At 38.5% G+C, this 15,280-nt stretch overlaps 1 protein-coding gene across 1 annotated transcript in view; it reads left to right on the top strand.

Moving 5' to 3' along the window:
- Nucleotides 1-15,280, top strand: part of THSD7B (thrombospondin type 1 domain containing 7B) — a gene marked incomplete at its 3' end in the record, with an annotated part of 240,130 nt that overhangs the window by 164,111 nt on the left and 60,739 nt on the right. Inside the window, exon 14 of the mRNA XM_084209346.1 lies at nt 833-1,011. Coding sequence (XP_084065472.1) covers nt 833-1,011 — 179 coding nt within the window. The remainder of the gene's footprint in view (nt 1-832; nt 1,012-15,280) is intronic.

Raw genomic sequence — 15,280 nt, 5'->3', positions numbered from 1 at the left:
GCCACTGCTGGGCTCTGCAAGGTCTCTCTTCCCATATGCCAGCTCCTAAAACAGTTGTGGGGCTGTACCTTTTTGGAGGAACTTGTTGGATTTTAATTCACAAGGCGCTGGTCCTGCAGATGTCTGGTGTTGTGATTTTAAGAGATGATGATCTTGTGAGGGCTTTCATGTCAAACCAGCTTAAGGTGAAAGTAAAGCTTTAAAATGCCATTTTTGAAACCCATAAAAAGCAAAGCATTTGGAAAGAGGTACAAAGAGAACTTGTGAGGTGTGGGAAGCAGGTTTCATCTGCTTCTCCTAAGAATAAATCCCATACTGTTCCAGCTGGCAGGCAGGTCCCTCACACATCTGATGGGAGCTGCCAAGAGAAGAGTGAGCTCTGTTGCCTCCCCCATCCTGTGGTTCTCTCTGCTGAGGAGAGAGCCTGCCTGTGTCAGCCCTGGAGATGGCCAGTGTAATGCAGGAGTAGTACAAAACAGGGCTGTACACTTAATTCTCCAGAATTTGTCATGGATGGCCACAGTTTAATAAGGAAGGTAATTAGCACATATTGGTGAGCACCAGCTTCACAACAGGTACTTTTGCCAGCATGTGTCCTTTCCATCATTCCATTTTATCACTGCCTTCTTTGGACTAAACCAAGCAGAAATTAATTTTGATCACTGCTGTTCTTCACCAATAATGCCATAACCTCGCGATGGATGGTGTTGTCAGTCTGCCAAATGCCTTCTCCTTAAGAAGTTCTTGTTTTGTGTCGGTTGCACAGGTCACATCAGAAGATGGAAGTTCGTTGGTTGTGGTGATTAAAACCTGTCTTAAATCTTTGGTTTAGGTTACATTGAAGAGCCTTGCACGGTCCCGTGCCCGTTTGATTGCAAATTAAGCGATTGGTCCAGTTGGTCTCCTTGCAGCTCCTCCTGTGGACCGGGGGTGAGAGTCCGATCCAAGTGGCTCAAGGAGAAGCCCTACAATGGAGGTCGTCCCTGCCCCAAGCTGGACCTCAGGAATCAGGTGAGCCACGTTCTGATAGCCAACAGAAATCTCTGTGCTGTGTTCTGAGTCGGGGTCCAGAGTTCCTGTGCTGGTGAAGAAGGTAAAGATAGGATTTATCTCTGGCACCACACCTGGGGTCACCTTTTGTAGGCAATCCTTGACCTTCTTGAGGACTGAGGGAGAAATGCTCACGCTTCAGCAGAATTTGACCTGAAACACCATATTTCTTATATGAAGAAATTGTTATCTCCCAGAGCACAGGAAGCCCTGGAGTAATAATCTCACCTGGACAGTGTGTAGACATCAGAGAACTCAGATGTCATGGATATTTTCAAAACTTTTTAATTCTTTCTGAGACTCTGGTTGCTGTAGAAATGTTTGTTAAATAAAAATTGCTATTTTTAGCAACATTTCCCTTCAACACAGCTCAGGTTCCCTTTAACATTAATCTCTGTATATTCAATATTGAAGTATCCCATCAGAGGAAAATAATCTTTAAATTACTACTCTTAAAGGAAGATCAGCTTCTATTTAAATGCCACTTAATGCTGTATGCATTTCTGCAAAGTGCATAGTGATTTCCTACGTTTGCTGATTAATTCTCTAGCACTAATTAACACTGATGAAGTACTGTTTAGTTTTGTCTGCCCTATATTTCAGATTCAGCCATGAAAATTAATTAATAGGACAGAAACAGTCATGCTGAAGGAACTTCATATATATGTTATGAAGAATTTGAATATGTATATGTATAAAATATGTGATGTGTGGAAGTACTTCAGTGGTATCATACAAAGATCAATTTGGTAGGTGCTAGAGATGCTGGATTCAGTTGTTTTTCTGCACTACTATTGCTTCAGCAGTCATGTCCTGGAATGCAGCACCACTTCCAGTTCCTGAGTATGAGCTTGCCTCATTTTCCTAACAGTTAATTTTATTTTCCTATGAGAAACTTGGTAAATACTCCTTGGATTTTTTTTCCTTCTTCTTTTTCCTTATTTCTATTTGAAATTCATTGGAAGTAGGCTAACAGAAGCAGCAGGGACTACAGAAATATAAAACTGCTATAAAGTGTATGTTGTCCATAGCCCAGTGCTTTCCTTAATAGATCAGACAGATCACCAGAGAGGCAAAGTGAAATCCCACAGTAAGTGATAAGGTAACAATAAGCTCCTTTGTAATGAAAAGATACTGGGGTTTGTTACCCACAGACACAGCAGACTCCTTCCATTAATAGCAAACTTATTGCCATCATGTGTTGCTTATTCCCACACACATTAGAGTTGCCAGTTTCAAAAGCCTTTCAGAGGATATTAAAGGAAAGAAATTGTTCAAACTTGGAAGTTATGTCTTTGTACAGTTTATTGGTGCACAGTGCTTGCAAAGTGCCATGGCTGGTATTAATATAAACGTGGTTGGTGCTTTTTGCCTCTTTACCAGGAGCACATGTCATGATCTAAAACCCACTGAATTCATTAGAGGCTTTCTGTTGCAGGCTGTAGTACAAATAACATGGAATATGTGTTCAAATTTGTTTGTTTAGGTTTGGGGCTTCTTGTTTTTCAAGGTGTTTTTTTGGTTGGTTGTTTTTTGGAACTTTTGTTTCTTCCTTTGTGAGTTTTTTTTAGGATAAAACAGAAGCTATTTCTTGCTGATTTGGCACACAAATGGTTTATCTTCTTGCAATTCAGATTTAAAGGATTGAGTGCAAGTCTATATATTTCAGAGCTTTTAGGGTAAGAAGAAATGGTTGTGCTAATAAGAAAAGTGTGTATATATGCACACAAATGCACGTGTTTTGACTTTGATTCTGTTCATTGCCTTCCTGAATACTTCTCAATACTTTGTGAGCTTCAGAAGGAGTTTTGCTCTGCATCCACTGGGCTTGGACTTGCAGCCCAGATTTAACACACTGAGGTCCCTGGGCACATTGCAGGATGCACAAGTTGCCTACCCAGATGGTGAAGCAAATGAGCTGATGGCACTGCTGCTGAGCTAAGCTGGACACATACCATTAATCCACTGTCACAGGCAGATTGTCTGCTGCTGTTACCGCTGCTCTGGGCAGCTTTTAAATCCTGGAGCAAAGCTCTACAGATTCATTATATATAAAAATGTAACATCCTAATTATTTTGTGTAATCTGGATTAAATACCTGCAGTAAATGCTGGCTTTTGTTTGGTATCAGATAGGGGAAAACTGTGCAGCAGTAAAGCAGTATAGCACCATATAGCTAAGTTTTACTTTCCAGTGGCTACTGTGTTGTGTTTTATGCATTTGATAAGATTTTAGATAACTTAGAACAAATAATGAATTCCTCTAGGTGCTAGTTAGATTTCACTTATGATTTCCATTTTATTTTCTCCAGTATCTTTAATTATATTGGTTTTGATTATTGCTTCTGAAGTTGGGTCTTGCTATTTGCTTAATCAATTACTTTGGAGAACTCTCCATTTTTCCACTGTCTTATAATTAAATCCCTCAGTCATTTTGTGTCTTTTTCTTAAGTAATATAATCTTTTCAGCCTCTTTTTGTGCAGGGTGCTGTCTAGGCTTTTTGGCAGACCCCTGTATATCCTTTTCTTCAGTGCTTTTCAGATATTTAAGATGAATCTAACTGTAGTGTTATTTGAAACACTATACTAGCAATTCTTTCTTACCATTTCCCACCATGTCTGGAGCTCTGTCAATACAGATATTTAGTAAAGCTACTGCTTTGGGCAAAGGGACAATTTGCATGCTCAAAAAAATCTATTTTGTGAATATAAGTAATTATTTGAGTCACATACACTGTGTTGTAAAAGACTGTCCCCCAAGAGTTTGTCCAGTCACTGTAGTGCAGCTTGCTTGTGTATTAAGGATAGAATATTTTAGGAGAAATTTGATATTATACAGAAATAATGGCATGTCCCATTACTGCATGATACTCTGTGGGGTTTGTGCTCCTTATTCCACAGAGAGTTTGACTCTTCTGGAGTATCTTGAAGCCATTCTTTTGCATGTGTTCATCTGCCTGTAGAGCCTCTCAAGCAGCCCACACTTTTTGCAAGAGATGTGAGAAGTAAACTCAGAGTTAGGAGAATTAATTCAGCTTTTTTGTATTTATTGTTCTCATTGTAGGCGATGGACGAGGTTGAGCCCCTCAAGATTTTATTCCAAGCTATTTTCTAATAGAGGTGCCAAACATTTGCATGGGCAGAATGCTCATGGTATTCTGATAAAATCACTTGATTTGATGTGGTCCCTTTAGCCTTAAACTCTGCCTGTGTTGTTGCCCTGTGAAATTAAAGGATAAATTACAATATTTGGGGGAAGAGATGACAGTATTTTAACACAGCTCCATGTAATATGCAGAATTACTTTTGCCTTTTACCTCTGTTTGCAAATTGTTGAAGAGCTGGCTAACTACATTTTGCTCCATCTCTTAAAGAAAATGGGCTTTGCATGTAGGGGCTGTGCAGCTCTTATCTGAGGATGTGATTGCTTCTGAGCAGCCGATTGGATTAGGGGGTCAGCTGGCAGATGTTCTTGGCTGTGCTGTGCATGTTAAAAGAGCTGTAGCATTTACATTTTTCCATCCCTGCTCGTCTCTGAATGCACTTACACAGCGTGCAGTTGCTATTTAATATGTAGTTCTACATGATGAAAGGTTAAATATGAGTTAAGGGGGGTTTATTGCTTGAATATTCTTTTATAGGTTTTTAGGATTACTGTGAGAAAATGCATCTTATTTTCAAGACTCATGAATTCCAAGGATTATTTTTTTATTGATTGCTCTTATACATATTCTTGTCAAGGTTTTCCCTCCTTCTCCTTCCTCCCCCTCTCTCCCTTAGCCAGTACTGCTAAAGGACAAATATCATAGCAAGTAGTTTATCCCCTCTATTTATGCTGTATATATTTAAGCAAAGGTTTTAAAGGACTGGGAGTATTTGTAATGGCAGGCATAGCAGGAGAAAAATGTAGTGTATTTAGAATGTAAACTTACTGCTTTCATTAAAATGAATATTTTATTCTTAATGACATTTTCTGGTGTTCACTGTGGAATATGAGAAATACGGACACTTTGCACATTAGAATTGCAAGTACTGCTCCTGAAATTGCATGGAGGAGTTTAGGGAAAGGGAAAAAGAGGGTGGTGGTAAGCTTACAGAGCAGATCTCTCAGGTGTATGAATTTCTGGAATTTTTTCATAGAAAGTAGCTGCTTTAGGTTCTACTTGCACTTCAGAGAAAACAGTTATTTTCAGCATTTTTAAAACTTTTAGACTCTTGTATTAAAAGCTAAGTTTGAAGCCAGCATCTTTCGTTGCTGTCACTGAATTAGCTCCCATCTAGTCCCTGGCTGGTGACTTGCATGTATAACCTTCTCCTTCCAGCATTAGGAATTGGTCTTCAAGAATATCATTATTAATGTACTAACAATAAATAGCTCCTGCTGAAATCACTTCTTTTATAATACAGATTTCTAATTTTCAGAAAAGTCACTGAACTTTTTTAGGGACTCAGAATCTCTTCCTCTCATGGAGATCAGGTGCCAGTAGTTCATTCCTGAGCCTAGAGCTGTATCAGTTCATCAGCTGTGTCAGATCCCTTCCTGTGCCATGTAGGAAATCATCTGTCTTGCATTTTTGTCTGGCTCTATCAGCACTCATTTGCTTCAAGTACAACTTAACTTCTGGGGGGGGGAAAAGTCCTATTCTTAATCTCAATTTTACCTTCAGAAGATCTGATTTCCTCCCATTCTGCCTTAAAGGAAGGAATTACAGCATAAAACACATCTGTCCTCTGATTCTAGTGCAGTTTTACAGTATCATAAAAATGACAAGTTTTTTTGCCTGCTGCACTAATGTGGGAGAATTTTCAGTGTCAAAAAATAGCAAGAACCTCCTTTTCCCCTCTTTTTTCCTCCTGTTTCCCTTTACACTTTTCTTGCTGTAACTGGAAGTTTTGCTACTAAACTGCAATTTAGTTTGTTAAATGAGCAGAAGTAGGAGCCAAATCTGAGCAGCCTGAGCAGTATCTCACCTGCCTGAAGTGAGTTTCCATGTGGGTGGGTGTTGCTTCACTTCCCTGGGAAATCAAACCAGTCCCATGTTCTCCTCCAGGAGAATAACTCTGTAGTGTCTACTCTAATTCTCAGCATGTATTAATTTTTATATTCACCTTCAATAGCTATCCACACTTGATTTTCATTCCTCCTGCAGGTTTTCTGTTGAGTAGAGAGTCATATAAATATATTTTCACAATTGCCACTCATAAAAAGCTTTAGCTTCAGAAATTGAGCTGTTTAACAACTCCCTTAAAAGTATTTTTCCTTTGGCTTTTTTTTTTTTCCTAGATAGCTTCTTTAAACCTCCCTTTAATAAAAAAGCAACTTGATGTATGGTGAAATGCTGCTTTCTGTAATTGTGAGAGAACATTTGCACTTTGTGAAGTTAAATATGTTACAATGTCAGTCTCCTTCCTGGCATTACTTTCAAATCCAAAAATTAGAAGCCTTGTGCTAATTAATTAAACTACATTTTTGCTGCCTACTACAGCCCCTACCAATTTTTTAATGAGATATATACCAAAGCATGAAGGTTTGGTTTAAATGAAATTTATGTGTTTGTATCTGTGGAACCAGGAATAGAACTTAATTATTTCTGATTCAAATAGAGTTCCTACGTTTGTTGTTGAAAGGAATATTTATTGTTCAATGTGATAGCTTTTTGCAAAGGATAGGAAAAGACAGGAATTATACCTAAAGTGCTCTGTCTTGTTGATTTCTTGCAGGGGAGATGGAATTAAGTTGGAAATCAGCCACAGAAAGCTGAGTGGCCCAGTGAAGAAAGTATTAGCATTTCTCCTAAGGAACTAAAGTTCAATTGGTTTAGGAAATACTTTTTTTTTTTTTTTTTTTCTTAAGGAAAGGAGTGTGGTTTGTGCTGAATCTCTCGTGGACAATATGTCATGTTGGAGGACCTGCAAACAGCATGTGCCATAAATCAGCGTGACAGCATCTAACACTGAGACTGAACTTACTCTTGCTTGTCTTTGTCTTAGGAGCAGGAGAACAAGAAGGATTGATGCCTTGGTTATTCCATGGCAGCAGTTTTAATCTTAGTTTGTTTTTTTTTTCCCCTCCTTTCTCCTTTTAGGAAGTTTTTTTATTTCCTTTCTACAAAGTTTTGCGATTTGTTCTGAGTTTTAGGTTTGCAATCGTTAAGGAAGGGAAGATGCTGCATAACAGTTAAAGTGGGGACCTAGCTTCTGTTCTAATTAGAACTAACCCAAGAACATTCAGATAAAAAAAATGTTGGTCCATCTTCACCTTTTCATATGGTAAAAGATGTGAGAAACAGTTATTTGTCATCTTGCATTTTATCACATATGATTTAGTCTTCAGAGAGAGTCAATTACTTCAGAGAGAGTAAATTACACTTTTGGCAAGTTAAATGAAGATTTTGACACGTTTTCCTTTTCTTTGCTCTCTTTCATAACTCCTTTCAAAAATTAATTTCCATAATACGATCTCGTTGATTGCAAAAAATTGTTTGCTACAACGCAAGACACAAATGTGGAAATTTCTTTTGTAATAGATTGTATGCCAAGTCATAAAATTCATTACAGTAATTTAGAGTTCTAAGAACCTGCCACATAAAAACTTCAAAACTTTTTGAAGTGTGAATGCAACAAGATGTTGGACAGGAGTGTTTTGAGCAGGAGGCAGCCTGGATCAGTCCAGTGTAGGGAGCTGCTGTGTAAATCTGAATCACGGCGCAGAGCATCCAGCAGGAACAGAGATGGGGCTGACTTGGTAAAGGAGGTGCTGGTGTTGGCCTGATTTAGCATCTGTTACCATCAGAAATCAGTGTGAGGCTGTGGGTTGTTATTGAAGATTTTGGTCACTTCTTTCGTTTTGTTAGTGGGTAGCAATGTCTTCAGAAGGACTGAATTTTGTCATAAATATCTAGCAGATTCTGTGTGTCCCCAGTTTAAAGCTGACCCCATTCCAGTGGATAGCTTTATTCCTGGGAGGAACAGGAGTTTGTTAAACATGCTCTGACTCACTTGCATGCTGTGAATATATCCTGAGCATTCAGAGCAGAAAATTTCTATTTTTCTGACTCTCCTTTATGAATAAGAGAGAATAATTGGAAATGAAGTTACTGCTCAGAGAGGGAGAAGGGACATGAAGATGTATGCTGTGTGAATTCATCTGTCAGAGCTCCTGAGCAGCCAGGAACTCTCAAGTGCCTCTTGCATGATGGTCATTAAAATAACCTTGGTCTTGCCTCTTTTAAAGTATTTAATATTGTTCTGTCTCTGTTGCTCTGTCTAGTGCAGTTCTCATTGATTAATACTTAACAAGTGTTAATATTTTTTCTGCTGCAGACGTTTCTTGTGGCCATTGCTCAGAAATTATAACCGAATGGTTTGTTGGGTTTGCTTTGTTTTATGCTCTGTAGATGATTGATAGATTCAGAAATGGACTTCATTTTCTTTTTATGTTGTTTAATTGGTTTCTTCCTCCAAGACAGCAGAATAAAAGTGCAGATGACCTTCTGTCCTCCTCTTGATGTCTCCCCACATGCCTGGAAGGATTGTGCTGGGTTTGCCGTCAGCTAAATGTGAGCACTTGAACCGCAAGCTGAATGCATGAATTTTGCATCTTCTTGAAGTGACAGCATCAAGATCATCAGCATTACCAGATTGCTGGCTGGAATATAAACCACTCAGAGATTTCAGATTTCAAGGCCCAATTACAGCTCTCTGAGTGGTTGTCAAATACAGCTCCTGTGTCAGGGCTCCTGTTTGCAAGGGCTCTTTAACCAAAGTTGAAATATGCTTTAGTCACATTCAGGTGGGTTTGGGGAGGGAGAGGAAAAATTTGAGACATCTCCCCTGTACAGCAGTCTGGGGCTCTCCCTGCCTCCTGAACTCCTTGTTTTAGCAGGGCTACCAGGAAGAGAGTTGTAAATACGAGTTTGCACAAATTCAGCTAATCCTTCCTCATTATTTATAAATCATGACATATTTTTGAGTTATAAAGAAGTGTGTTGCAGGCTATAGCCACCACTAGAAAAACCAAAGGTGAGCAGATTTTTATGTATGAATGAAATGCCAAAGGATAGATTCTTCTTCCCAATAAGATGTATATTCTGTCCATTCTAATTTTATTTACTGCTTCTTACTGGAGGATTGCATAAATCAGCAGTCCTGTGCAGTTTGTTGTGATTTATTGCTTAATTAAAAGTTATGAAGGCTTTTAATCCATCTATAATTTATATTATTTTTGAGTCAGCTGTTTCCCATATTGTAACAACCAGGAAGCTTTCATCCTTTTATGAAGGCAGCATTTTGTGAGCCCTTGGATTTACTGATAGGTGTGGCCCATAGTGGTGCCAGATTGACTTTGGAGTTCAAACTCGGAGCCAAAGATAATTAAATATTAGTGCACTTAATAAAGTTTCTCCAGCATCAATTACAGTTTGATTGCAAATGTAGTCTACATGTTTTTTTAGAGTTACAGATTAATTTTAAAAGGGATGCAACTCATGTGTGATTTCACAACGAACAGATGTTAGCTACACATTAATAATTTAAAAAGCAGGCTTAAAATGGTTATGTTGATTTTAATGGAGGATTAATTTGGTTCTAGTGCTGGACCACATGTTGTTGTCAAAACAAAAGTTTTAGTGTTTTGTTTTAGTTTGGTTGTTGGGGTTTTTTTTTTTTTGTTGGTAGATTGCTGCTGTATTTTTTCTGTAATTAAATTTAGAACCAACATACAATTTAAAAACATACTCTTTTTTCTCTATATTAATTTTTTTTATTCTTTTATTCTATTGAAGAATAAAAATTCTATAAAAAATTCAATTTTTGTAGTGATGGCAGGGGCAGCTGGCTTGAGAAAGAGCACTCCTCTGCTTTAAACTTCAGTAGGTTTGTCTCCCTCTTTCTCAAATATCTTTATTATTTGAAAAGACATGCTAGTTTCTCTACAAAGCTTTGTCCAATCCTGGCATTATAGTTTTCAGGTAGAAGGTTTTGAGGTCGGCTTGGATGTCACTGATGGCATGGGTTTTGGCAGGAGTGAGGGCTCCCTTTAGCTGTGAGGCAGCTGCCCTCTGTTGGTTAGCTCAGCTCAGCTCTGGTTTCGTTTGTCATCTGAGTGATGGGATGGGTGGGAGGAACCTTCCCTGAGTCCCAGCTGTCAGTGCTGTTTGAGACCAGTGGGGTCCTTCCAGGAGCCCCCCTCTCCTCCTTGTGAGGTGTTCCAAACGCTCAGCTGCTCTTAACCTCACTTTTAAAGTTTTTTCCTGCATAACTTCATGTGTAATTACAATGGTGTCGTTGAACGGGCTTCATTGTTTCTTAAACAAAAAATTTGTCCCTCATTTGTTTTTTTTTTTAACCCTTTTATTTGAAATAATATTTTAGAATCATTAATAAAAACCATTGAAGTGGTTTGCTATAAAATCATGTAGAAAATGTTGTATATCACATTAGATAAAAACTGTAGACGTCTTTTGGGTAGTCAGGAAGATTTTTATCCAGGCTGTTCTGTAGGACTTTGAGAACTGGACAAATAGAAGTTAGCATGAACTTTGCCATTAGAAATGCCAAACCAAATATCTGTCAGCTTTGCTGGTCAGTCTCCATTCAAATTCCAATATCTGTTAAGTTTAAATGTCCTTTATGCTCTTTTAAGTTAGATTTAAATTATTACTTTGAATTTTAAATTATTACTGCACTAAGTAAAAATGAGAATTTTTCCTTCTCTAAGTGACATTATGGGGTTCATAACTTTCTAATTAACTACCAGGCATAAAATACTCCTTTCTTGTCTGAGCAAAAAGGAGAATGTAGAAAAGGTTTAGCAGCCTCTCCTAAGCAAGTTTTTGAAAAGGAATGAAGATCTAGTCATATGCTACTTTTGTAGTGTCTTATTGTATATATATTTAACTGGTGAAAAGAATTAGTGTCTGTTTGTTGGTGCTTTATTCAGTGTTCTGTTTAATACATGGAGCTCATGGTTTGCTTCAATGTTAGAAGATTTTTGCTCCTCAGTCCATGCTTCCAGGTCCTGCAGCTGCAGTGGTTGGACAATCCTGAGGATTGTCCTGAGGCTGGACATTCCCTCAGCTGGTTTTGATTTTATTGGGAATGCTTAGTGGTCACTATGTCCATCATATGGCTCTTTAACAATGTACAGCTTTTTGACATTTCTTAAAAGAAAGCCATTCTTTTCTTTAATTTCAATTCTGTGTACTCTCAAGTGGCCATGTGGAATGTAAGTTTTTCTTTCTGCCGTTTTGCAGCCAGCTTTTCAGATTCTGGGGGCACCAATGGTTTTTTTCATGTTGCTTTTCCTCAGTTTGTAGCTTGGTTGTGAAGTTGTGCAATAAACAAACAGATCTGTGTTTGTTGGAACACAAACCAGTAAGTACTTTAGCAACTGGAGTAGCAACAGATATTCACTAGAAAACCCGTTGGAGAAATCAATTATGCTTTGAGTTTGTCTTGTTGAGAAAATAGAAGTACTCGGTCCTTTCAAAGGAGATACTACTCCAGTGATCAGCAGGTGGGCAGACAAAACAGGCTTTATGGAGAGTCTCACAGGTGAGTAAAACAGTGAGAAAAGATTAATTTTCTATTCTGCATGTTCCCCGAGCAACCATTGACAAAACAACAGGCTGTTTTGAGAGTGAGATGTGTAAGATTGTATCTTACAGTGCACAGAACATGCACAACTCATCGGGCCTGAGAAAGGAAAGTCATGATTAAACTCAGTTGGATTAAACATTTGCATATAAAAGAGGTTTTTCTTAATATTCATTTCAGGTCAGTGTTTGATAAATGACTCGCAGATTTTCATCAGCGTTCTCACGTCTTGGCTTTTGCATAATAAGAATCCTCACAGGAGTTGTATGCAAACAGCAACATTTCAGCCTAGTTACTTATCACACAGCAAATTCAAAGTACAAGTTGTATTTGGGTCATATCTGCATGCTAACCTCAGAAATTAATCCCAGCTAGAGTTAGAATAAATATCTTTTTAACCTTACTTCTGTGTTTTCACCCTGTCATAACAATGTAGCATATCAGGGTATCTGGGAACTTGGCAAGGGAAGAGAACACAGATGATTTCTAAAGTCCTTCTGATAACACTAAAATATTTATTTGTTTTGGAGTAAAACATTTATTCTAGGCATTTCTCTTAGTCTAGTGATGCTGATTCTATGCACCTGATTTCTCTGCACCTGAATGAAAATTAATTTGTGATTAAATCCCAAGAACAATCAGTGCCTGACAGGCATTGGTTTAAAACTGAGGATGAGAGACTTTTCTTTTAATGATGTTAAGGGAGTTGCTTCCTCTCCATTCAGAGCAGCATCAGGGAGCAGTTCTTCCCACAGCATCCTGTACCAAAAGGCTGTGCTTGAAAACCAACTGTGAGAAGTTTGGGTGTGGATCCAGGCTCTGCATGGCTCATTTTCCACCTCCATTTGCACTCCCATGCTTGCCCAAACCAGTGATCAGCTCCTGGTGGGTGGTGGGCCATGTGCTCCAGCTGCTCCACGTGCCTGCTGGGTGTGCTGGCACTTTGTGGCAGCTCCTCACTCCTGGAACATTCCCAGAAATCCCTGGCATTTGGTGTGGCAGCAGATGCAAACACCAGCTTTATGTCCTGTTTTCCACCCAGTGTTTTTCTAACTACTGTGCTGTTCCAACCAAATGTGTCTGGCCCAACTCTCATCATTTAATTAAATAAAGGCAAATTCCAATTAACTTTTAAGACACCTGGAATTGGCTCAGCATTTTTTTATAAAGCAGTATTAATTTGAACAATATTTCCCTTTCTCTGGTCTATTCAGTGAAGGTGAGACCTTGGATGCAAGTTGGATGTAAAGCCCTGCAACGTGGCCTCCCTATAGAATAGTCAGTCATTTAATGTACCAGGAATTTTCATGTTTTTGCTGGATTGTGATCCAATCTGCAGAATGGGCAACAGATGACATTTGATTTAAACAACCAAAAGATAATTTTTTTGGCATGAGCTAATGTTTATCAATGGAGTTAATAATGAAAGAAACAATCAGTCTCCACATGCTTCCCTGAAATGTGTCCAGTAGTATTTGGAACACTGTTGGAGTATCATTTAAATGGTGAATTGAGGAACATTTGTTTTGTTTTTTTTAAAAGGGTTCATGTGTTGCAAATGGGAAAAAACCAAATGTTTGGAGCATGTCTCAGGGTCACACAAATATGAGATGCTCTCAGGATTGTATTGCAAGCATCCAAGGGAAAGGAGTATTCTTCCCAGAAATTGATTACAGCAGAGCCAGTTGAGGCCAGAAAAACCTGAGATAATGTAATTATATTTAAAGTAAAATAAAAGTATTGTCAGAGGTCTGTGCTTTCTGTTTCCTTAGTTTAAATTCCTGCTGTTAGAGTTCTTTCCCTCCATTGTGCTTTGGGGGAAAAAGACTGTTTTTTTTCAGTTGTTTTTACTTATATTGTATTACTTGCAGTGTGTAAATAGATTTTGTTTAGGGAAGACTCCCACTTTTCAGTTTTACTGTATGAAACTTCTACTGGTTTTGTTATTATGTTTGATGCCTATAAGAGTAACTAAATCATGGAACTTAACACATCCTTCCTAATTTGCTGGGAGGTAAATTCTTCCCTTAAATAATAGGCCTTGTCCTATTTCCATTAAATTCAGTTTATTAGATGTCCTAATGGCTTTTATGGAAGCCAAAATGGGGCCACTTCTGTGATGATTCCACACTGCCTTGCTTGGTTCAAAATTGAAGCTGTTGCAAACAGCATGGATTGGAAAAAAAAAAAAGAAGCATTTTTCATCTAAAGGCAGTTACTAAGAGCAAATATGTTGGTTCAATGTGAGTTTTTTAAATTATATTTTGTAACAAACTGTAAAAAATTAGTGTTTCTCATAGTAGCTTTACATGAGTCATTGCTTAAGCCAATTTATCTTTTCTTTGATACCCCAGAAAACCTATTAAGAGCTGCTAAAGACAAAACCCAATTCATTACCTACTTGCAATCAAAGATCACTTTCTCAGTGGTCTTGAATTTAATTTGCCTTTAATTCGAGGTTTCATTAGGATAATTGTCTATTGGTTCACTTCTGTAATTGAAGGTTTGCAGGGAAATTAATGTGTGATCAGCTGAGGGAGAGGAGAGGAGTCACACTGCCTGTTCCAGGGTTACACATGAAACACTGGTGGGGTTTTCACAGGACACAGGACTTACCACAGTCACAGAAGCTGCAGGCAACTGCATTTTCCAGTGGAAAACATTATTAAGCTTTGCCTTGGCATTGGGCAGATGATCTGCATTACTCCTGAAAGCCTGGCCCATCCTCTCCTGTTGAAAATCATTCCCAGGCTGAGTGGATGGGTATTTTCTTCTGTGTCAGCTTTGCTGAAGTTTCCATTAGTGCTAAAAGCTCTGCTGTCTGGTATTTTCTTTATAGGAAAAAACCATCTCTATTCTCTAATGATAAGAGAGAGATCCCTTGCAGCTTCCTGTCTCTAGACATATTGAAACCTTTTAGCCACTCCTTGCAAAATGTGAGCTTCATTCTCAAAATTGTTGTTGTTGTTCTTCTTCTGCATTTCTTTGTGTTTGAATTTGAGAGATTAAGTGTCCAGATCTGTACACACCACACCAGAGAGGGTATTAGCAGGGCTTTGTAAAACACTGATAAATACATCCCACCTTCTAGGGAAATTCTAAACTAAAACCTTCCTCAGTTGCATTTTTGTCTGGTTTATTTCACAACCATATCACATAATGTTTCATCTTGTGATTCCCTCCTGCAGTTTCCCAAGGCTGATTTTGGGGGTGTTTTTAGTCTCCAGATATGTGATCCATGCTCTGTTCTCCTGAACTGCAGCCTCTCTCCCACACTCCTGTCCAGCTCCATGTGGATCTTGCTCCATGCTGTCCCACTCCTCTTGTATAAAAATGTCATTTAGCTTCTCTCTTCAGTAAAATTTTAACAGGGCCATAGCTATTTGTGTGCCAGTATAATTGGTGAAATATTATCCAAGGCTGGCTGTCAGAGCATTCCCTCAGCAGTGATGCTAATAACTTCCCTCCAGCCTGACGTTCCCCATTTCATGCTGCTCTTGCTGTCCTACCTCTAGCCATTTCAGGCCAATTTAAAATTTCTGTACTAATCCCCCATCTTCTTCAATTTAACTAAAAACTTCCCAGGTGACACAACATTAAAGCTTTCCCAAAAATCAGACTGCCAAGATCAATTT

The sequence above is a fragment of the Fringilla coelebs genome (genome assembly GCF_963513975.1).
Source record: "Fringilla coelebs genome assembly, chromosome: 7".
In the NCBI taxonomy this organism is placed as follows: Eukaryota; Metazoa; Chordata; class Aves; order Passeriformes; family Fringillidae; genus Fringilla; species Fringilla coelebs.
Note: the sequence above shows the minus strand (reverse complement) of the source record. Positions and strands in the feature narration are given on the sequence as shown.